General features: G+C 45.7%; 2 protein-coding genes across 7 annotated transcripts in view; one reads left to right on the forward strand and one right to left on the reverse strand.

Moving 5' to 3' along the window:
• The window catches only part of ST6GAL1 (ST6 beta-galactosamide alpha-2,6-sialyltranferase 1), a 120,777-nt gene extending 97,431 nt beyond the window's left edge, over positions 1–23,346 (reverse strand). For 2 of the 3 annotated variants that reach the window (XM_005876276.2, XM_005876277.2), the window contains exon 1: positions 23,270–23,346. The gene's annotated coding sequence lies outside the window, so the exon portion shown is untranslated. Of the gene's footprint in view, positions 1–88; positions 102–23,269 lie in introns of those variants that run through there. The other variant, XM_014547754.1, reaches the window with a different exon arrangement.
• A 49-nt stretch (positions 23,347–23,395) lies between these two features.
• LOC106727822 overlaps positions 23,396–23,740 on the forward strand; it is a 13,976-nt gene continuing 13,631 nt past the window's right edge. For 3 of the 4 annotated variants that reach the window (XM_014547756.1, XM_014547755.1, XM_014547757.1), the window contains exon 1: positions 23,396–23,570. In XM_014547756.1, coding sequence (XP_014403242.1) covers positions 23,411–23,570 — 160 coding nt within the window. In that variant the 5' untranslated portion in view covers positions 23,396–23,410. The remainder of the gene's footprint in view (positions 23,571–23,740) is intronic. The other variant, XR_001364076.1, reaches the window with a different exon arrangement.

Genomic DNA, 23,740 nt, shown 5'->3' on the forward strand with positions numbered 1-23,740 from the left:
AAACCGGCCGTCAGACATCCCTCTCACAATCTGGGACTGCTGGCTCCTAACAGCTCACCTGCCTGCCTGCCTGATCGCCCCTAACCACTCTGCCTGCTGGCCTTATCACCTCCAAATGCCCCCCCTTGCCAGCCTGATCACCCCCAACCGCCCCCCACTGGCCTGCTTGCCTCCAACTTACCCCCCAGCTGGCCTGCTTGCCCCCCATGCCCCCCAGTTGGGACCCTCACCCCAGTGGGGGTGTGGCCTGCCTGCAAAGGGCCATCAGCCCCTTGCCCAGGCCAGCCACACCCCCCAGCAGAGACCCCCCACCCTGAAGAGGGTGTGGCAAGCCTAAAAACAGCCCTCAGCCCCTAATCACCTCTGCCTCGGCCCCACCACCATGGCTTTGTCTGGAAGAACGTCCAGAGGGTCTCCCAATCTAATTAGCATATTATGCTTTTATTAGTATAGACAGAGGCCTGGTGCACAGTTGGGGGCCAGCTGGTCTGCCCTGAAGGGGGTTCTGGATCAGGGTGGGGATACCCTTGGGGGGCGGGGCCTGCCTGGGCGAGGGTCCTGGGGCAGTTTTCAGGCCGGCAAGGCCCCCATCGGGGTGGGGGAGTCCCCACTGGGGGAGTGGCCAGCCTGGGCGAGGGGCTGAGAGCCGTTTGCAGGCTTGCCACACCCCCTTCAGGGTGGAGGTCCCCGCTGGGGGGCGTGACCAGCCTGGGTGAGGGGCTGAGGACAGTTTGCAGGCTGGCCACACCACCATCGAGGCCCTGCCCCCCAAGGGGATCCCCACCCTGATCCAGAACCCCCTTTAGGGCAGACCAGCTGGCCCCCAACTGTGCACCAGGCCTCTGTCTATACTAATAAAAGCATAATATGCTAATTAGATTGGGAGACCCTCTGGACGTTCTTCCAGACAAAGCCATGGTGGTGGGGCCGAGGCAGAGGTGATTAGGGGCTGAGGGCTGTTTTTAGGCTTGCCACACCCTCTTCAGGGTGGGGGGTCTCTGCTGGGGGGTGTGGCTGGCCTGGGCAAGGGGCTGATGGCCCTTTGCAGGCAGGCCACACCCCCACTGGGGTGAGGGTCCCAACTGGGGGGCATGGCCAGCCTAGGTGAGGGGCTGAGGGCTGTTTGGGGGTGGTTTGCAGGCCGGCCAAGCCCCCGGCTTTGTCCAGATAGACATCCGAAAGGTCTCCAGAAGGTCTCCCGGTCTAATCAGCATATTACTCTTTTATTAGTATAGATAGATAGTTTGAGGGTTGTTTTTCCTTCTCTGTCTATAAACTTTTCCTCAGTTTTTTTCACAATGACATGCTTTGGTAGAAGCCCATGTTGTTTAGTTCTCAGAATATTTCTTGTATTATTTCTTACTAGAGGCCCGGTGCACAAAATTCATGCAGGGGGTTGGAGGGATCCCTCAGCCCGGCCTGCAATGACGCAAGCATTCCGCCAGGGCTATGATGCAAACATTCCCTCCCCCTGCTGGCCGCTCTGTGCCCGCTGCCCAGAGGCCCTTCCTGGCTGGGGTGGAACGCTTGCCTCGTCACCACGGGGATGAAGCAAGCATTCCGCCAGGTCGCTCACGCTGCCTGCTCTCAGCAGCCACCCCCCCCCCCCCCCGGGACTGGGGGACTCTGGCAGGGCTGAGAGGACTGGGCGCCACCATCTTGTGGCTATGGGTGCTGCCATCTTTGTGACAGAGTGATGGTTAATTTGCATATTACCCTTTTATTAGATAGAATAATTCTTGCCCTCTGTAGTCTCTATTTCCTTTTTCTGTAAGTCCTACTTCTCAGATGTTCAACTTTTTAGAATAATTGTTTCTTATTTTTCATATCATTGCCTTTTCATGTTTGACTTTCTGCAAAATTTTTTCAACTTTATATTCTAAATCCTCTGACTGATTCCTTTATTTCTGCTATCATACTTTTAATTTCCAAGAGTTCTATCTTATTCTCTGCATCTTCTTTAAAAATATGAAGAATTTGCCCTGGCCAGTTTGGCTCAGTGGATGGGGCATCGGCCTGTGGACTCAAGGGTCCCAGGTTCGATTCCTGTCAAGGGCATGTACCTTGGTTGCGGGCACATACCCAGTGGGGAGTGTGCAGGAGGCGGCTGATTGATGTTTCTCTCTCATCGATGTTTCTAGCTCTCTATCCCTCTCCCTTCCTCTCTATAAAAAATCAATAAAATATATTTTTAAAAAAATATGAAGAATTCTGAATTCCAATACTTATCAGGTCCCAAAAATTCCTGACAAATGATTGTGAACCTGTATTAATACTTTTCTAAAAGTCCAGCATTTGAAACTATGCTTATATATATATAAAAAAAAAAAAGTTTGTTTTACCTGGTAACTAAAATTTCTTTTAAAGCTCTTTTTAAGTAGAACAAACTCAATTTTTAGACATAAGATCAGGCATAGCAGGAAAGCTGAGGTGGGTATGTGTGAGATGACATGTTAAAACAAGAGGCAGGCATTTTCTCTGCAGTCTTTATTGTATTAACTAGAGGCCCGGTGCACAAAAATTTGTGCACTCGGGGGAGGGGGGGGAGGTCCCTCAGCCCGGCCTGTGCCCTCTCACAGTCTGGGACCCCTCGGGGAATGACCACCTGCTGGTTTAGGCCCTCTCCCCAGGGGATTGGGCCTAAGCCAGCAGTCAGACATCCCTCTGGCAGCCTGGGAGCCCTCGGGGGATGTTCACTTGCCAGCGGGGAGCAGACCTAAGCTGCAATCGGACATCCTTAGTGCTGCTGAGGAGGCGGGAGAGGCTCCCACCACCACCGCTGTACTGGCAGCCATCAGCCTGGCTTGTGGCTGAGCAGAGCTCCCCCTGTGGGAGCACTGACCACCAGGGGGCAGCTCCTGCATTGAGCGTCTGCCCCCTGGTGGTCAGTGTGTGTCATAGTGACCAGTCATTCCCAGTGGTTCTGCTGTTAGGGTCAATTTGCATATTACCCTTTTATTATATAGGATTGCCTGGCCAGCCTGGGTGAGTGGCTGATGGCTGTTTGCAGGCTGGCCACAGCCCCTTCAGGGTGGGGGTCCCCCCTGGGGTGCCTGGCCATCCTGGGTGAGGGGCTGAGGGCCATTTGCAGGCTGGCCACAGCCTCTTCAGGGTGGGGGGTCCTGCTGGGGTGCCTGGCCAGTCTGAGTGAGGGGCTGAGGGCCGTTTTCAGGCTGGCTAAGCACCCCAGTGGGGACCCTCTCCCCATGAAGGTGTGGCCAGCATGGGTGAGGGGCTGATGGCTGTTTGCAGGCTGGCCACAACCCCCAGCCGCCCCAGCTCCCAGTGGAGGCAGGCTGGAAGCAGGGATGTGGGATTTATTTGTCTTCTATAATTGAAACTTTGTTGCCATCAGCAGAGGCCACAGCCGGCTCAGGGCAGGCGGGAAGCTTGGCTTCCTCCATCGCCCGGGCAACCAAGCCTCCTGCTTGCTCCAGCTCCGTGGCTGCCGGCCACCATATTGGTTGGGTTAATTTGCATATAGTTGCTCTGATTGGCTGGTGGGCGTGGCTTAGGGCGTAGCAAAGGTACGGTCAATTAGCATCTTTGTCTTTTATTAGTGTAGATGTGATATCTTCTCTTGTCTCTATGACACTAGTAATTATATTTTTTGTGAAGTTTTCTTCTGCTCCCTACATTGTCTCTATTTATCATGAGGTGGGGGTTTTTTGTGTGTTTTTTATGTTTTAGTTGTTGTAGTTTGTCTCTTTTGGCTTCTGTCCTTTGTGTTTCAAACTTTCTCAAATATCTGGTGATCCTTAGTGGTCTTTTTAATTTAAAAGTGACACACTAAAAAGCTGACCAGAAGCTCTGTGTGCATAGGCAGGACTCCTGGACTGGTGGATCTTAAAAGAAAGAGATTGAAAGTAATCTGTCCATTTTATTTAAAGAACCCTAAGTAGCAATATCTATAGGCTTTTTCTCTTGGGCTAGTTTATAGAGAGACTCCTCTCATCTCATAACTAGGGAAAAGGGAGTATAACCCTAGCTTGCCAGTACTGTGGGAGGGGTGATCTCACTATACAGTATGCAGAGTTTTATTCACTCCCTCTGTTTTAGAATTGCATCTCATGCATGCCTGTCTCAGCTTGGCCTGCTGTGCCTGATCTTAATCAGGTCTGAAAACTGAGTTTGTTCCTGGAAAGTTCCTTAAAAGAACTTTTAGTTACCAGGAAAAAAAGAAACTTTTATTTTTAAAGGCATAGTTTCAAATGCCAGACATTTAGAAAAGTTTTAACACAGGTTCACAATTACTTATCAGGAATCTCTGGGACCTAATAAGCACTGGAATTCAGAATTCTTCATATTTTAGAAAAGTAATATGTTGACTGAATCATAGATTACATCACATCTGCAGCAGGGTCAGGGCAGCTCTTCATAGTTATATGGATTAATGTTTCTGCCACAAAACAAATAAATATTTAAACTAAGTAGGTTAAATAAAGGTTTATAAATAGACTCACATTAATCCAGGTCAGGTTTTGCCACCAAATGACTTAAAAATAAAACTTGGTTTTATTTTTGTATTTGGAAATTGCAGAAAAGGGATTGAGTGTGCATTTCCTGTGCTTCCTACACCTCCTGTCACATTGAGGCCTTTTCACAGGGATTCTGTCGCTCTTTGGAGCTGCTTGAGAAAAAGCAGCAATTCAGTCTTGGACTTGTCATCATTGAGATGTCTACTAGACACCTAAGGAAAGTTGTTGAATAGGTGAGTGAATATATGAGTGTGGTGTTCAGGAAAAAGGTCTGGGACGGAGCTATAAATTGAGGGCTGTCAGCATGTGGATGGCAGGAGATCACCAAGGAGTGAGGAGACAGAGAAGAGGCCAAGTCCAAGGGCTGATCCCCGGGGTGTTCCAAAATGAACAAATGAAGATGAGCCAACAAAAGAGAAGACAGTTTTTGAAGGGGGGGTGGAATAATCAACTATATAAAATGCTGCTCATAAATGAAAATTAGGACTGAGATTTGACCATTGGATATGACAATATGGAGGTCACTGGTGAACCCTACAGGTGTAGTTTTTGTAAAGTAATAAAGGCAAAACAGTGATTAGATGGGGTTAACATAATGGGAGAAGAGGAACTGCAGGGAGCAGGCACAGATGACTCAAGAAGCAGAGAAATGAAGCAGTGGCTGGAGGAGTCGATGAAGTCAAGGAAGATATGCCTGTGCCTATGTGTGTGAGTGGGAGAAACAGCAGCCACAGATGGAGGGGTGGAGGGAAGGGGGAAAGAAAGACAGAGAAAGGAATGGTCCAGTAGAGAAACCTTGGAAAGAGAAGGGAGAATTGCTGGAGTCATGTCCTTCCTTAAAGGAACAGGATGCCGCACAAGTGGGGAGGCAGTGGTCTTATATAGGAACAGAAACAATTCATCATCCAGCATAACAGGCAGAAAGTAGAATACTGTACAGGGCATAGATTTGGTAGTGGAAGGTATGAAGGTTTTCTTCTGCCATTATTTCCTCACGTGAGTAGGAAATAAGGTTCTCAACTGAGAGTACCTCCTTGTGTGGAGAGGAGGTGTTAAGGGTTTGAAAAGAGAAAGGTGTGAAACAGTCATCTAGATTAGAGAGAATGTAGTGGTTCTCAACCAAGGCTGCCCTTGGAGTAACTGTAGAACTTAAAAAAAAAAAAGATAGTGATGCCCAGGTCTACACCACAGGTTATGATTTCATTCATTTTGGGTGGAATTAGGGCACCAGTACTTTTTATAATCTCCCCCAGGTAATGCTAATAGAAGCCAGAGTTGAGACCCACTGGAAATAAAACAAGATGACCTAATAACACCCAGGTTCATTCCAGGGCTATGGTCATGAATTAGAATGGGGCAGGGCAGGTTGATGGTGTGCCTTTCTGCAGTCACATTCGGCCGTGTGGAGCAGGCATGGTGTGCAGAGAGAGAGCTGGATTTAACAGGGGTTAAATGAAATGCCTGTAAAGCATATGACATGCCTGGACATGGTAAGAGTTCAATGAACAAAATCTGCTGTTTATTTTTATTACCAGCTAAGTGACATACACATACACTTGTAGTAAATGTAATTGTTTTTATCTCATTCAAATGATTCATCCAATTTGTGTATATCATAGAGTTTTGAAGTCATTTGCAAGTAACTAAAATCACAAATGTATATCCTTGAATATCAAGGAGTCTCCTCTGTAGAGTGTGTGTGTGTGTGTGTGTGTGTGTGTGTGTGTGTGTGTGTGTGCATGTGTGTTTTACATTGAGCATTGCATGTGGGGTCACTGGAATTCACAGGCCACCCCTCCTGCTCACCCTTCCCCATGTCCCAATTTGATAACAACATTGTACAAAGCACACTCCAGTCCACACCACTTGAAGCCTGCATTTTAGGGGTTCTACATCTGCAATTCCTGTCTAGTAATCTGTTCTACTCCCTCTGGGAAGGTCCACCTTTGATCCTAGCCCTGAGTCTGGAGAGAGCTCTGTGATGTTAAGTACCATCTCATCAGCCTCTCTCCAACTCAAGCCTGGCTATGTCCATGTCCACCCAACTGATTGATGGAGAAAGTCTGCAGACTCTATCCTGAGCCAAACTGGGTGAGCTCCAATGCCAGCAGAGGGCATAAGCCCTGTGGGCTCACCTGCTGGGGAAGCCCCTACTGTCAGCTCCTGCCTCCTCCCACAACGGGTGGATCTAATGTCAAATCCTTGTGCGAACCTCCTTCTGTCTGGTACTGCTGATCTCCCCACCTCCCACCCTAACTGCCTACAAACCCCTCCTGTGGAGGTCTCACCTCTTCTCCGACCCCACCCTGCCCCTGCCTCTTGCTCCAGCAGCAATGTGTGCAGCTCCCTTGCATCTGTGCCCCAATCACACATGCTCATCTCTCCTCCTAGATGGAGGCCCCTCCAGGAAGAGGCTGGACCTGTGTATCTCCATATCCACAGTGCCTAGCAGAGTGTCTGGCCCATTGGGTGACCAATAACTGAGAATAACCATCGACAAGTGCTATAACATTAAAATTACTACCACTTATTAAAAATCACTAACTACATGCCGGCACTGGGTTAAGCACTAGCTAGCACTCACACAATGCTATGGGGCAGGAATGATCCACACAGATTACAGATGAGAAACCAAGGGTCAGATTAGTTCCCAAGTTCACCCAGCTGACAAGTGCCACATCCAAAATTAAACCCAAGTCTGTTGGTGGCAAAGCATATGGGTTTTCCCCAATGTGACAAGGGCTCTCTCAGAAAATTACCCCTGAAGATGGTGATGGTAAAGGCAGAGTTGCCCCCCAGCCCTCCCACTGGGAGTCACTTGAACTGTCTGGGAGACAAGGGTATAACTCTCCAAGAGTGGAAGCATTTCCAGGGGAGAGGGGGGGGTGCCTTTCTTCCATCTCCTCCATACCCATTCTTTCCTTTCCTCCAAATTTACAGGCCAGAACAAGATGTTTATTGTGTAGAGCAAAAAAGGAACCAGCACAAGCCCTCTAGCAAGAAGCATCTTCTGGGGATTTCTTACTAATGCTGTCAAGAACCACCCCCAGCTCAGGCCCTGGGCCAGCCTCCTCCCAACACTGTACAATTGACAAAGCCAATCCCTGCAGTCTGCTTAGATGTATGATGATTCAACCTAACTGCCTTTGCAGAGCTCCCCCACTGCCTTCCTCCCTCTCTCACCTGGGATATACTCCCATGACCCTGGCTTCCAATAGGATAAGAAAAACAAGAGCAAGGTCCCAAACCTGACTCCCCCACCAGAGCTCAGCTCCATGGATCAGCCCAGAGAACATTCCCTATTGCATCTTGCTATTTGTCTCTCACTACCAGAGGTGACAGGTAGAAGAAGGACTGTCCTCTGGGCCAGGAGGACTCACCAGAGCCCCAGGTGTTCCCCACCATTGGCTCCTGCAGCCCCACCTTACCTAGAGAGCACCAGCTCATGGCCAGTGGTGGCTGAGTGCATCCTGGTCTCAGTGGGCAGACAGTGTGGATCGGGAGATCTGAGCTCACTCCACGAGGCCTCCTAAGGGCTGGGCACAGTGCTGGGCCCAGGACCATCAGAGAGCTCAGTCAGTGTTCTAATGATCAGGAGGCCATCGTCTAACACAGCTACTCTCATACAACATAGTGAGTGCGGTACAAGAGATAAAGGTCTTCTCTTTCCTTTGTATGTCATGGAGTCATGGAGTTGAGGGGCTTATCCTGAGCTGAGAATGAGCTAGAAGGCCAGTCTAGGCATAGTAGAGAGACCATTGAGACGAGCAAGGAACCAATCACTACAGAAGTAAGAAGTTGGCTCTCTCAAAAACCACTGCCACCACCCCAACACACAATACACACAACAGGACTTTTGGGCCCCCAGCAGCATGTGAGGCCCCATCCCAGACCCTAGAACAATCCTGATCCTTCCTAGAGCAAATGTAAATTGCCTCAGGCCACACTAGCTCAGAGCTGAGGTCTGGCTGCTGGCCCACCCCATATGTGGTGTCAGAGCCCAGTGTCATCGAAGCAAAGGCCTACCTTGTCCTCATCAGTACTCCTGGAGAAGAAACACTACTCCAGAGCCCCCTGATACCTTTGTTCCACACACACACATACACACACACACACACACCCATCCCTTTTCTAGACTATGAGCCTCTACCAGATAGACATAGCAGGGCCTGCTCACCTGGCAGCTCTGAGATTCCTCCCTGTAGCCTGGCATGTCTGGAACACCCTGCTCTGCCCTGTATAACTCACCAAGCTGTTGACAGCCATCCCAGCTCAACTCTCTGGCCCAGCCTTTCCCAGCAAGCCGGAAGGCAGGCCGACTGCTTGCCTCCTCCCTCCCTTCTACCTCCCACCATAGCCCCTAGCTCCGTGGTCGGCAAACCACGGCTCTCAAGCCACATGCGGCTCTTTGGCCCCTTGAGTGTGGGTCTTCCACAAAATACCACCACACTCAAGGTGCCAAAGAGCCGCATGTGGCTCGCAAGCTGCGGTTTGCCGAGCCGCAAGTTTGCCGACCACTGCCCTAGCTGGTTATCTGAGTCAGGAGAGCACAGTTTTTCGCCTGTTAACCACCTGTTAACCAGTTGTTTGTTGCAAGCCTACAGGGACCCAATCAATGACTGAGGGAGTTTTTACAGACACCTGTGCGCACTTTAACAGATGTTTGTGAGTTCACAGAAGAGCAAGGAGTGCTTCAGCAATAACAAACCCTTCTGTGTAGCTCTTTTATACTTTCTCAACTTTTCACATCTATGATCTAATTTGAACATAAAAACAAATCTGGGGGTAGACAGCCCTACCATTATTATCCCTTTTGGGATAAGGAAATTAGGGTTCAGATCAAGTAACTTGGGGTCACTGGATAGCAGAGTCTGAACCATAATTGAATCTTATATTTACCTAAAGATTTACCTATAAAATTTACATGTAAAATATATTTCTATTTCATAGGTCCACATGTATGTAAGTATATAAAATAGATTTATCTATGAAGAATTAACCTATACAGTAGTTTTTTACATTTATTTGTATGTTTATACTTGGTGTTCACAAAGTTGTCTAATTCAGGTCTCCCGTGCACTACAAGTCATAGCAAAGAAGAAGAAACATGTACTTAGTAGTACAGGCAGCTCAGGGGTTCAAATCACAATCTTACCACTGTGCACTTTGGGCAGATAAATCTCTCTTAATTTCCGTTTCTCATCTGTATCATAGGGCTAATAATACCCATTCTATAAGCTGTTGGGCAGCCTAGAGATATCTGTGTGTCATACTTTGGTACCTGTGGGCACTTAATGAATAGTAGCTATTCTTTCATTTATCTCTTGTGCTCCAACCATAACAAATTACTCCCCACTACCCAGACATGCTGCATGCTTTCACTTCTCCGGGCTTTGTGTGTTGATCCAATGCCCTTTCTTCATTCTCAACCTATCAGAACTCTTCTCATCCTCCAACTTTCAGTTCAACTCTATCTCCTTTGTGAAACCTGCCCCATTCTCCTCTGGCCCCAGCACCCAATTGTTCATCTGATTTATAAAGTGTTTTGTTCTGCCTACACTTTGGTGTTCACATAACTGACTTGCCAACTTCCCCATGAAAGTTCCACTCAGCTCTTCCCACTCTGAGTATTAGAATTTAACAGTGCATTTTAGAATAGCCTTGGTGGTTTTATTCAAATAAGACCAGCTCATTATTTGTTTAAAAATCAATCAACACACAAAATTATACACAGCTAAATGTCAACTAAGATCCTTCCATTCACAAAAAATAGGTTAATAAATTCTTCCCATGTTACTAAATTTTCACCTGGATAGAAGTGTGAAGGATAGAAGAATGCATGAAAGAAGAATGAACAGCCTAAGTGCCCATCAGCAGATGATTGGATTAAAAAACTGTGGTACATCTACACAATGGAATACTATGCTGCTGTAAAAAAGAAAGAACTCTTACCATTAGCAACAGCATAGATGGACCTGGAGAGCATTACACTAAGTGAAATAAGCGAGTCAGAGAAAGATAAATATCACATGATCTCACTCATTTGTGGAATATAATAAACAACATAAACTGATGAACAAAAATAGATCCAGAGACACAGAAGCATCAAACAGAATGTCAAACCTCAGAGAGAAGGCAGGAAAGGGTGGTAGTGAGGGAGGTAAGAGATCAACCAAGGGACTTGTATGCATGCATATAAGCATAATCAATTAACACAGACAGTAGGGGGGAGAGGGCATGTGCTGGGGGGTGGAAGTGGCCAGGGAGAGATCAATGGTGGGAAAAGGAGACATATGTAATACTTTAAAAACGATAAAGAATTTAAATAAATAAATAAATTGTTTTACAAAAGAATGTATAGAATTGCTTTATAAAATAACTATTTTAAAGGTTTTTTATTGATTTTTAGAGAGAGAGAGAAACATTGATATGAGAGGGAAATATCAATCAGCTGCCTCCTGCACTCACCCTAACAGGGATCGAGCCCACAACCCAGGCATCTGCCCTGACTGGGAATCAAACTGGCAACCTTTCAGTGCATAGGATGATGCTCAACCAACTGAGCCACACTGGTGAGGGTTAAAATAGCTATTTTTTTATCTTTAAACTTCATTTTAATTCTACAGGAAAGAAAAATAATGGAAAAGCTGAACTTTTAACACATTTCTCCACCAAAAGATAATACTTCCTTAGGATCCTTCTAAGTTAAAATAATAATAATAATATTGAAAGGTTGCAACACCCTATTTAGTATGAGAGGGAAAGTTAGCACTTATGTGTTCTCCCACTTCCTCCCCAGCTCTCCATTTCTGTTACATTCTTTTTACTTTATCATATTCTATTTCTACTGCCCACCTTGGCTTAGCTTTGCTCTGTTTGAGCAGATGAAGGGCTCACCAAATAACCTTTAACCAAGCCTTCCTAAGTTTGCTTTTGATTAATCTTTTTCATCACAAGTAGGTTTTTCCCAAGAAGGGCTCATATGTGCTATAATCCTGGAGTTCTTGCATATATGAGAATGGCTGGCTGCCTTATCCTTGCAGAGTGACTTAATTAAGTGTAAAAGTCTTCAGTCACACTGCCTTTTCCCTCAGAACTCTAAATATTTCTTCTCCATGTTCTCAAGTTTTTCTTCTGCTGCAGATCAAGTCTGAGGTCACCATTACTTTTTCCTTGTGGCAGAGATGAATTGCTCCCAATATCCATTTGCTCATTTCCCTTTCGGTAATGGAAAAACCCTGAGTTTTAAGAGGGCACAAGGCCACCCAGCTGGAGATGTTTCCCAGCCTCCTTTGCAACCAAGTAGGTCCATGTGACTATGTTTTGGTCAATGGAACGTAAGCAAAAGTGGCCTGAGTTTCCACAGATGCCCCAGTTACCCTTCTGAGGGATCATCCTTGTACAACCTTTAAATCTCTGATTTTCTCTGATGAATTTCTTTTCTCAGCATATACTGCAATTTTCTTCAAGCCTTCCTCTCTGTTAGTAATTTACTTTTCAGTTGATTCTACTCTGTTCCTTTATTAACTTTTTCTCTAAAGAGGTTGTTTGTATCACCAATTTTTCCCTTAGCTGTGTAATTGCCCTTTTTATTTCATTCTGTAGTTTCATCATCTTGTCTTTGTGTTCTCAATTGATTAGTTTTCAATAAACCTTATTTTGAATGAATGGATACCCTTACTACCTCTCCCACACAAGAGCCAACTCCAATGCAGAAATTATCCTGGGGGATGGGGAGAATGAGCCAGAGGCATCCCATTTATCATTGGGTGGGACAGAATAACTTTACTCATTGTCAGGCCTTCCTTCTTTCTGATCCTACTCATCCTTAAGAGACAGCTCAAGTCCCACCTGCTCCAGACTCTTCCAACCCACACTGATTGCTTCCTCTCCAGTCCCTAAAGGGCTTCTCTGAACTAAGGGATTTACAGGTAATGCCTGGGCTACTAAATGAACCTGGAACTTTTAAGAAAGTGGATAAACCTTCTCCCTCTCCCATCACACATGGTTAGGCACATAAAGGCTTGGGGTTTTCTTTCTTTCTTTCTTTTTTTTAAGATTTCTGGACCACTGGTTTTCTAAATGAAAAGGAGTGTAAACGCTAGAACCAAGACTCAGAAGAGGCTTCAACACCAGACCCACTCATTCCAATTTAACTGTAAGTTGGAAAACACTATGAGCCAGGTGGAAGAAAGAGGATTCAGCAAGAGTATTACCCTTGATAGATTAATAGAGAGGGAACAAGCACCTTAGCCAGCAAACCAAACCTTCCCAACCTGCCTCTGCAGGCACTGCTGGGGCGCTGAGCAAGCAAGCATATATTCAAGTCCATGCACCTCAACTCACCCACTCAACTCACTGTTTGAATGAACAAATCTCCGAGCCTCCCTCAGCCTTTGTTTCCTCATCTATTAAATGGAGATGATAATAGTATATGCCACATAGAGAGGTTATGAAAATTATATTAGATAATGTATGCAATGGTTCCAGCCTCATCCCTTAGCACTTCTTTCCTTGTGTATTTCTCTCCAGGAACATCAGCCTTTAGTGATCCCCCTACACGTACGACAAGCCATTCTTCACCCCACATCTTTGCTCCTGCACCCACTTCTCCTTCAAAGCCCTTTGCCCAGAGGCTAACAGCTACTGCTCTCTAAGACCCAACTTAGGTATCACCTCCTCCAGAAAGCTTTCCCAAACTCCTTGTACCTTCTTCCCAATCTCTACATACACCCCAAGCATAATTTAACACACTATATTATAATTAATATCTGTATGTCCACCTTCAACTAAGCTCTTAAAGGAACAGAGCTGTAAGAATATTTGGGTCTATGTCCTAAAAATGAGCATTGTGCTACAGAGCACACTCTACATTTGTTGAATAAATAAACAAAGGAAGGACTCTGAGAAGAGAGGAAGCGGATGAGAAAGGAAATTTATCTGCCACTAACTTTCAAGGCCCCACTAGACACACTGAGTATGTGTGTGCATATCTGCAATGTATGTGTTTATGTAATTATTCCCAATGCCTAGCACATAATAGGCACTTGATAAATATTTGATAAACAAAGTGTTATTAAATAAACTTTACAAAAGAAGAAACTGTTTAAGAGCCTAGGAGCACAGCTGCAAGATAAACCCTTAACGATGTTGATGTTGAGTTCCATTGACAAGCCAAAAGCATTTAAAGGTAGCCGAGCAGTGATACCCACGAATCTGTGGCCATGCTCACTACCAGTGTTTATTCCCAGTCATAACCAAATAATGAGGACAAGTGGGTATCAGAGTTTTAAAGGCAAGCAAAAAAAAAAAAAAGAAAGAAAGAAAGAAAGAAAGGAAGGAAGGAAGGAAGGAAGGAAGGAAGGAAGGAAGGAAGGAAGGAAGGAAGAAAGAAAGGAAGAAAAGAAAAGAAAGGAGGGGAGGGGCAAACCAAGCTTGATGCAAATAACCCTTACCAAAAAGGGAAATGAGCAAATATGCTGGATTCAAATGTCCTGCTATTCCTGTGACTGACTGTCCATTGAGTTCTTTCCATTCATATGTTCTTAGTGGAATGATAGAAAGTTTCCATAGTCCCTATAAGAATTCAGCCAAGCCCCCAATGAAACTCAAGGACAAAGCTCTTCTCAGACACAAAGGAGTGAGTACTATTAGCAGTGAGAAAACCTATATAACATGATACATGAAAGAACCACACCCAATACCAGCTTCACTCCTTAGCAACAGTGAATCTTCGGGTGGTTCTCTAAATTTGCATCCATATCCTGGTTTCCCTAGCACAGTGCTGAGACGTCACTCAGCTTTAATTAAGACATCACACTTCTCCGAAACTTAATTTTCTCAACTGCAAATGGAGCTATGACATCAGTTCACCAAATATTGCCGTGGGGACTGGATGAGAGAACACACACAGTGCCTCCTCAGGCCCAGGCACACATGCCATGTTTCCCTCACCAAGATTTGGTCCAAGAGACTCTTCCTCATCCGCAGAAAAACAAGGGACAAGCATTCAACATGGTGGGTGCTATCAGCTCCAGCTCAGAGACCCTCCCAGAGGCTGCAAAGGGTAGAGAAATCCTAAAATTAAAGCTGAGTGGTGCCTCAGCACTGTGCTAGGAAACCAGGAGATGGATGCAAATTTAGAAAGACTGTAATGAGAAAAAAAAATGTACAATTATCCTCCTGGGACATGTAGTTCTTTTCTGGTTGCCAGATTTCCTGGTCATCTAAAGTGTGTGTGATATATTTATTCCTGTGGAAATAATTTATGAATATAGAGTCAAGAAGAGTTGAAGCCAAGGACAGACAGGGGAGGATTGCCAAGACCCAGGGGAAACAATGTTTGAGCCTCCTTTGAAGGTTTCCATTTTGTTTCACCCTTCCAGAGCACATGAAAGCACTCCGGTTACATGGTACATAACTTGTCCCACCCACTCAGGCTGATTTTTGCATCTTTCTGCTTCTTGCCCTATAGAGAGTCCTAGACTCTCAAAGTTGGAAGGGGCATTTTAGGTCAACCTTTCTGCAAAGAGGAATCCTCTGAGGGCAAAGACATTCACTTGCAACTTTGGTTGGAGACACCCATGACAGGAAGCCCTTTGCCTTGTGACATAGCTTGTTCCATGGTTGGACAGTTCAGCTGAGCAAGTTCTCCCTTATCTGCCATTCTGCAATTTCTCCCACACCCTGGACTGGTTCTCCCCTCCACAGCAGCCACTCTGCTGTGACTCGAATCCTTCTTCCACATGAAGAAGGTGCCTCTTATTTTATCTCCTGCAGGCCAGAAACTCCCAGTTTCCACATTTATTCCACCTCCAATATGGTGTCTGAAATCTCAGCTTCTAAGTAGCCCATTTTTGGGGTGCTTCATTTTATCATGATCTGTATGGGACCCCGGGAAATATAACGCTCCAGAAGGGTATGCACCACCTGACAGAGTAGAGCAGAACTGGCACAGTCCCTTCTCCAGAGTCTGGGATCAAACACTACTGTTCTTGGCTTCTCTCTCCTCCCTCACTCAGGTTCCAGTCCTCCCAGTAGGTCCCCAGTGACCCTGAGAACAGAAACAAATTTGGAAGTGCCAGAGACAGTGGAAAGTGGAGGAAGCGATGACGCAGCTCAATTTCTTGCCCTGGCAGCCAAGGGCACCCAACCAGGCAGCCTGTCTCCAAAAATAGTCTTCCATCCAAACAGTCAGCCTCTTAGTAACTTCCTGGGAGCCCTTTATTCTGGCTTTCCAGGGTGTGGTCCTCAGTGTGCATGCACCCATTCTCTTGCCACCATTTCCAGAGCTTGATAGACTGACTTCATTTAGCCACTGACACTTACAACCATTGTTCTCTATGGCCAAGGTCTAAGTACACTTAGAAATACATTTTTATGAAAATAGACTCATGTCCATCAACAGAAGACTGGTGAAGCAAACACATCCATAATATAGAATGTGATGCAACTGTGAAAAAAATAATATGTATACACTGATATGGAAATACCTCTGATAAAGTGAAAAGGGCAAGTTTGTAACGTGGCAGTCATAATGCAATCCATTTTCTGAGTTTTTAAAATGTATCTGCTCATAACCATAAATACAACATAAATGCTTGCCAAAGGGGCTAAAGGGCCTACAACTAACTGTAAACAGCAGTCACTTCAGAGAAGTGGGATTGGGGGGGATGAAGGCAAAAGGTGAGGGAGTGATTTTTTACCCTATTTGAAGATTCTGAAAGCAAACAGATTTCATTTATTATGTGTGTGAAAAAGCTCCCTGACCTATATCTTTCGCCCTTTGCCTTTTGATGATCTCAGAGCTGGAAAGGCCTAAAGAGCTGAGAGTTGAGTCCCAGGGTGGCATGCCCAAGGTGACATGCATCCTGCCCAAGGCCACACAGCCAGCGAGCGACAGCAGGACAACACAATTCACATTGCAAGCCCTCACATAATGAGAGTCCTGGTGGATTAAAGAGAGGGCTTTGATTTCATTACTAAATCAAAGCAACATTTTTCTGTTAGTTGAGTCAAAAAATCCTACGTGGGTACAACAGTGAGTTAGGAGAGACCAAGACTCATCTAAATTAGAATGGGCAAGGGGAGCCTGTCTCTTTTCATGGATGAAAAGCAGTTGACAGGGCCCTACCTTCTCCGGGCTTCCTTGCCCTCAGCCATAAATCAGAGGTAAGGGGCAGAGTGAGAGGAGATGAGAGAGATTTGAAAACCTGGGGTGCTTGGCATGCTAGGCACTCATCTGAGCCATGACCACATCTTCGGATGGAGTGACCGGTGACAACACTACCCGAATGCATCCTGGTGAGGAGGGGCCATCAGTCTGTGAGCTCAGTTTCATGTGGACAGTCTGCTTCTGAGGGAGAGGAGGCTGGTTCCATGTCCAATTCATGCCCAACTAATGCGGAGCTGCTGGGCTGTCACATGGATTACTTCATTTCATCCTCACCAAATTTTTATAAATGTGCTCAAAGAAGTTCAGAAGTCACTTGCCAAAAGCCTACAACTGGAGTGGAGCCCTTTTGCAAATCAGGTCTCCTGACTAAATTCAGTGCTCCCTCTACCCTGTCTCTTTGGGACACGGGATCAGGCAGGAAAATTCACTTGAGCAGTGAAACTTAAGAAGATCTCAGGTTGGGCCCAGCTAGTGTTGCTCTGTGGCTCTGTGCTTGAGCATCGACCTATAGACCAGGAGGTTGCTGTTCGATTCCAGGTCAGGGCACATACCTGGGTTTCAGACTCAATCCCCAGTTAGGAGATCCCCAGCAGGAGGCAGCCACTCAATGATTCTCTCTCATAATTCATTCTCTCTCTCTCTCCCTCTCTCTCTCTCTCTCTCTATCTCTCTCTCTCTCTCTGAAATCAATAAAAATATGTTTTTATGGGAGCAGAGACAGGCTCCAGGAGCAGTACAATACCTCAAATATACATCATGCGACTCAGTGAAATATTTATGACTGAGCTGATATCACAATGTGCTTCAAAGTAATCTGGGTGGAGTATAGTTTTATAGATCTGTCGTGAGTTTTGGTAATTCTTGAGGATAAGTGATTGTACATAGGGATTCATTACACCATTTTGTATGTTTGAAATTTTCCATAATAAGACTTTGTAAATAATGTATCATGTGAGTGATCATTTCTCTCTCAATTTGTCACCTGGTAGGAGGTTCCATTTTAATTAACTTTCTGCCTGGTATTGTGGTAAGAAAAATATTAGGACCAAAAGTTTCTGCCACTTGTGAAAATCCCAATTATAACAATTTACTGAGTGCTTCCTGTATATCTGGCACTATCCTGGACTCTTCAGCTATAATTTTATTTAAACCTTACAATGGCCCAGTGAGGCAAGGGGGTGAGTTTAAGTACCTTGCCCACGTCTACACCGGGGATCATTTATTAAATCCTAAATTACTTGTGCTCTTAATTTCTACTGTTCCCACAAGATATGTATAACACTTAGGTACTTTGGGACTTTATATGTAATTGGAACTAAGCCTATAAGTTTTTTTAAATGATAATACCCTTTAAAGTGTGTCTCAGTAATTCTAACTTTAGGATTCTATCCTTTGGAAATTATCTGATTATTCACAAACATGTTAATCTCAGAGTCGATTACAATCGAGAAAAAATAACAGGTGTTTGACTACCCAGTAGTGGCCCTCCTCCAAGAAGTCTTCCTTCCCGCTGCTCCAGGGGTGGGAGCTGCCCTCCGCTGGGTCCACAGCATCCTCAACTAGTCTCTTGTTACCCTGACCCTCCATCATACTCTGAGCTTCTAAAAGCTGAGCTGTCTTTATGCACCTTTGGTTTGGAGTGGGCATTTGAATATGTGAGTAATGAATTAATAAATGACCCTAGAGTTGTTTATTTAACACATACAGAAACTGAAAAGTGGGGTGCTGAAGTAAGTTTTTGGAGGTCACAAGGGCAGGACTAAACCCAAGGCCATATGCAGATCCCTTCCCCCTCCACCTTAGACTTACGACTTCTTCTAAAGTAAAAATGGCTGGCTTGTGTTTGCCAAATGAACAAATTATCCTATATAATAAAAACCTAATATGCTAAGTGTCCAACTGTTTGACTGTTTGACCATTCGCTATGATGTGCACTGACCACCAGGGGGCAGACACTCCAACTGATAGGTTAGCTTGCTGCAGGGGTCCGGCCAATCGGGACTGGGTGAGATGGGCCGGACACACCCTGAAGCCCTCCCGTTGTCCCTCCCCGGCCCTGTTCATGCACCCACGGAGTCCCTCAGCATGGCCTGTGCCCTCTCACAATCCAGGACCCCTCAGGGGATGTCAGAGAGCCAAAAGATCCACGCAGGCCAGGCCGAGGGACCCCACCGGTGCACAAATCTGTGCCCCGGGCCTCTAGTCCAATTTAAAAATGAGCAGAAGACCTGAACAGACACTTCTCCCAGGAAGACATACAAATGGCCAACAAATGTATGAAAAGATGCTCAACCTCACTAGCTATTAGGGAAATGCAAACCAAAACTGCAATGATACCACCTCACCTGTTAAATGGCTATTATCAACAAGACAAGTAATAACAAGTGTTGGAGAGGTTGTGAAGATAAATGAACCCTCATTTGCTGCTGGTGGGAATGTTAACTAGTACAGCCACTATGGAAAACAGTATGGAGGGTCTTCAAGAAATTAAGAATAGAATTACCATATGACCCAGCAACCCCTCTTCTAGGTATCTACTCAAAAATTTGAAAAGATTTATTCACAAAGATATATGCACCCCCTATGTTCTTTGAAGCATTATTCATGGTGGCCAAGACATGAAAACAAAGTGTCCTTCAATAGATGATTAGATAAAGATGTGCTACCTACATACAATAGAATACTACTCAGCCACAAGAAAAGATTAAATACTTCCACCTGACCTTGGAGATGAATGAAAGGCACAGCTTTAATGCAGATGTAAACTCTGATGTACATATGAAAAGGTTAAGCAAGAAAAGCAAGAGATAAGAGATAACAGTACATCCAATGTGCTCTCAACCATTTAGAGAAAAGCAAATCCATAAAAAGAAGACCAGAAGGAAAATTGCAAATGTTAACAGTCATTGTCTGTAAATAATGGTATTTTTTTCTGTTTCTGTATACTTTTTTTCTACTTTTCCAAATTGTCCTCAATGGACATGCTTTGTTCTTATAATCAGAATGATAAACAAAATCTAAATCACCAAACTAATTCTGAAGGCTAACCTGACCCTTCAAGTAATGATTTAGAAGAGAAGATGTGGATAAGTAATTGTATATGGGGATTCATTAAATACCCCAGTATTTAATGTGAAACTATGTTACTGTTACATATAATCCCATGAAAAGTACATCCACCCATCCACCAGATTCAGTATTTTATGTGAAACTATGTTACTGTTACATATAATCCGATGAAAAGTACATCCACCCATCCACCAGACTCAGTATTTTATGTGAAACTATGTTACTGTTACATATACACCCGTGAAAAGTACCTCTACCAGACTCAGAACACATGTAGCATACATGCAGACAAGCAAGAAAAATGCTTCCCGCCCCCCCCCCCTCAATTCAGTTCTTATTGAACAAATCACTGACATCAGGTCTGAGCGAAAACTCAGGACTCTAATGTTCCAGAAGATTACTATGAATTTCATTAATGATTTATTGCTGTCATTTTTTAATGCTACCACATCCTCCCATTTGTAAAAAGCCACATTCTCTTTGAAGCCTTCCTTCTTCCATGCTCTCATTTTACCACCTACTCTTGTTTGACTCATGAAGAAAAAGGAACACCCCCCCCCACACACACACACACACACACACAGCCCAGGTCAATATTGAGATAAATGAGATCTATTTTCTGAAGGCAATTTCTAAGGGATGACCAAAATGTGTCCTGAGCAAGGGTGGTGGGGTAGAGAATGGGTCATGTTCTTTATAACTCCAGGCTGAGCACAGGACACCCCCACCCAACCCACCTGCTTGTCAGTAAATATGAAGTGAATGAATGGAATGACTAGGTCTCACTCACTTGGGCCTGAAAGCTCTGGTTTTGTTTTTGATTTGTTTTTTACTAAGTTTTTTTTTTTTACCTTAGAGTCACACGCACTTCAGAGCTACCCAAAGCCCACTTAACAGTTTGGCAAACATTCATACCTCTTTGTGACTAGGTAGGATCTCCTTGAGCACCGGGCTTACCCTCCGGGGCTATTTTGCCTATCATTCTCTGCCACTTAAAAAGCTGGGGAGCACCCAAGCCTGCCAAGAGGTCTGAAGAGTCCTAAACATGAGTCCCATGACTTAATACTCCCAACAACCACAGGAGGTACATGCATGTTCTTTCCCTCACATTATACAATGTGGATGCAGCCTGATGGTTTTCAAGGCACTTGGGGGAGAAGGGATGACTCAAACCTGCTCCTCAGACTCTAAGGCCTGAGCATCTTCCACTTCACTGAACCTGGGCAGAAGGTACCCCCACTGCACAAAGAAGGAAAGTAGGGCCCAAGATGTTCAGTAGCACAGGGCTAAGTGGGGTCTCTCTCTTCTGAGTTTTTGCTGCCTTTTGGTTTATAATTATACTCAAAGCAGCTCCCTACTGGGAACAAGGAGTCTGTGGGAGCCCAGAGCAAGAGTAAAGTGAACCATTTAGTAAACACTAAAGAAAACTGATCCCCAATGATAACCTCACCAGATCTACCATTGGGATCTATGGCTTTGTTTAATAACCAAAGCCTATTCGAATCCTTAAGGAATTCATTATCTGACTTAAAGGTAGTTGTTATAACAACCATCATAACTTTGACTTTACTGTGCCATACCAACAAAAACTCCTTTGATGCAACAGTTTCCTTTACGCAAAGAGAGGCACTAGCCCAGGCCAGGTGGCTCAGTTGGTTGGCGCATCGTCCCATACACCAAAAACCTGCGGGTTCCATTCCCAGTCAGGGCACAACCTAGGTTGTGGGTTTGATCCCCCTTCTGGGGGGAGGTGGGGTGGGGAGGGTGTACAAACAATTGATGTTTCTCTCTTCTCTCTTCTCTCTCTCTATTCCCCTCTCTCTCTAAAATAGATAAGCACATCCTCAGGTAAGGATTTTAAAAAAGAGTCAGTAAAAGCAGACACCTTGCTGAGTGTCTTTAGGCAAGTGATTCCTCCTCTCTGGGCCTCAATTTTTCTATCTAAAAAATAAAAGGGTCTGATCAGATGATTCCTGAAATTCCTTATGTCCAGTGGAATCACCATAAAAATGAGACACACCCTGGAAACCCTAAGAAAATAAATAAATGTAGCCAGGCAATAACAGGGACAGGGCAAAACAGCATGTTAGCTTTAGGGAAACCCAGACTCCAAGTTTTTTGGGTTTTCCAACATCTTCTATGCCAAATACAAAAATAAGCAGCTACTTACATGGAACTCTCATAAAAATTTTAAATTAAATAAAATCAATGACAAAAATGTTTTGTTCTCCCACAAGTGGCTTAGGAGAAGCACGCTAAGAGATACTTTCTACCCGGCAGGGCTGGTGTCAACAGCCCATGCTTATGCCCAAACAAAGGCCTTCTGGCACAGGGATGAGAAGCAAAACATCTAAGTCTCCACAGTTGGCCCTATTCCAATTTGAAGGGAGGGGGCAGCCAGGAGAGAAAAATAACTAAGCTTATGAAAGGCCAGATGAAGAATAAGGAATTACTAAATCTATCCTTTTCTCCAATGAATAAAGAACTCTTGAAAGGGATAATGGAAGGGTGCACCTTTCAATCTGAATTGCTTTCTTTGTTTAACTCTGTTTTGCCTAAAGCCACTGCCTTTTAAGCCAACCACAGAATCCTGGTTTTGCCTTTAGTTGTCAGCCTCGCCGTGTGCAATGTGGGAGTTGGGAGACCCACACTCAAGTCCTGTCTCTGTCCTGATTTCGGTTTCATCTTGGACAAGTGGCTGAACTCAACAGGTCTCCACTTCCCACTTATAAAATAAGAGGGCTCACTGGATGCTCTCCAGACTCTCAGTGAAAGTGGTGTGGGGCTGAAGGATCCCCAGTTCTCCCCAGAGACAGGTCCATCTCCAGCGGCACTAGCCAAGGTGAAGCCACAACCCGATGTCTCAGCAAGCACACGGAAGCAGTGGTGCCTACATTCCCACTCCCACAATCTTCAGGGTTTACTCCTGCACCAACACCAACACCTAAAAGGCCAGTTCATCCTCCCAAACATCTTGCTGCTGCCTGAACAGGTCTGATTAACCAAAATCTGCAAAGCGGAGCTGAGCATATGTAAGCAAAACAAACCAGAGAGGCCTCTCTTCCAGGACCTCGGAATTTCTCTCAAACTCTAATCGAACTGAAAATAATAGCGCCCCCACCTCGTACAAGAGGCCTCGGCTGGCCTTGCTAATAAAAATGCATAACAAGTCAAAAGGGGCCAATGACACCCGGGCAGGCTAGACACATGGCCCTACAAAGCAAAGCGCAAATGAAACCACGTTGGGCGCTGTTTAAATTGGACCGTTCTTTCCGCAGGCTGCAGAGGTGCTCGCGCCCTCCCACCGGAGCGCAGGGACAAGGGTGTACCAGGCACGGTCTTTTTCGGGAGGGGACCCACAGACCCTTAATTCAACCCCATCCCTAAGAAACCTCCGTGAGGTGGAAATGAGGGGTTGTCCGGATCACATCAAGTAAAAACACCACCACCGGGGACAGACTCAGCCTGCAGTCATCTTTTCTTAGCTGCTTCTTGTTTCGTTTTTCCCTTTTAAGTCTGGCAGTTTGTACTGACGCCCAGGTGGTACCTTTTAAATGTCTTTGTCGACCTCCTCCAGCAAGTGGCGCCCCCAGAGCTGCTCTCTATCCTGGGGCTGAGACAACGGCCGGGTTCCGCGGGGCGGCTCCTAAGGGTTGGCAGCCCAGGGTTGGGCGCACGTGCGTTTGTTATGGTGCCCGTGTCCCCACCCCCGCCGGGAAGCTCAGTTTCCTGGTCTTTGAACAGACCAGGCGGGATCCGAAGGAACCCCGCCGCTGCAAGGCGTCCCACCCTTCCTGGCAGACAGTGCGGTGGAGAAAGCAGGGTTCCTGGTGGCCGAGCGCACGTGGGTTTGTTGTGGGTCCCCAGATCACGGAGCGGGGGAGAAACCAGGGCAGCCCCTCTCCCAGGACAAAAACACAGGCACCCCCGGCCCCAAGGTGGCCGGCCCGCAGCGAAGGGGACTGAGGCGGCGCTGGACACCGATTCCTTGCGCCCTGGGCGCGCTGGGCGGCCTCCG

This window comes from Myotis brandtii, unplaced genomic scaffold, assembly GCF_000412655.1.
Source record: "Myotis brandtii unplaced genomic scaffold, ASM41265v1 scaffold483, whole genome shotgun sequence".
In the NCBI taxonomy this organism is placed as follows: domain Eukaryota; kingdom Metazoa; phylum Chordata; class Mammalia; order Chiroptera; family Vespertilionidae; genus Myotis; species Myotis brandtii.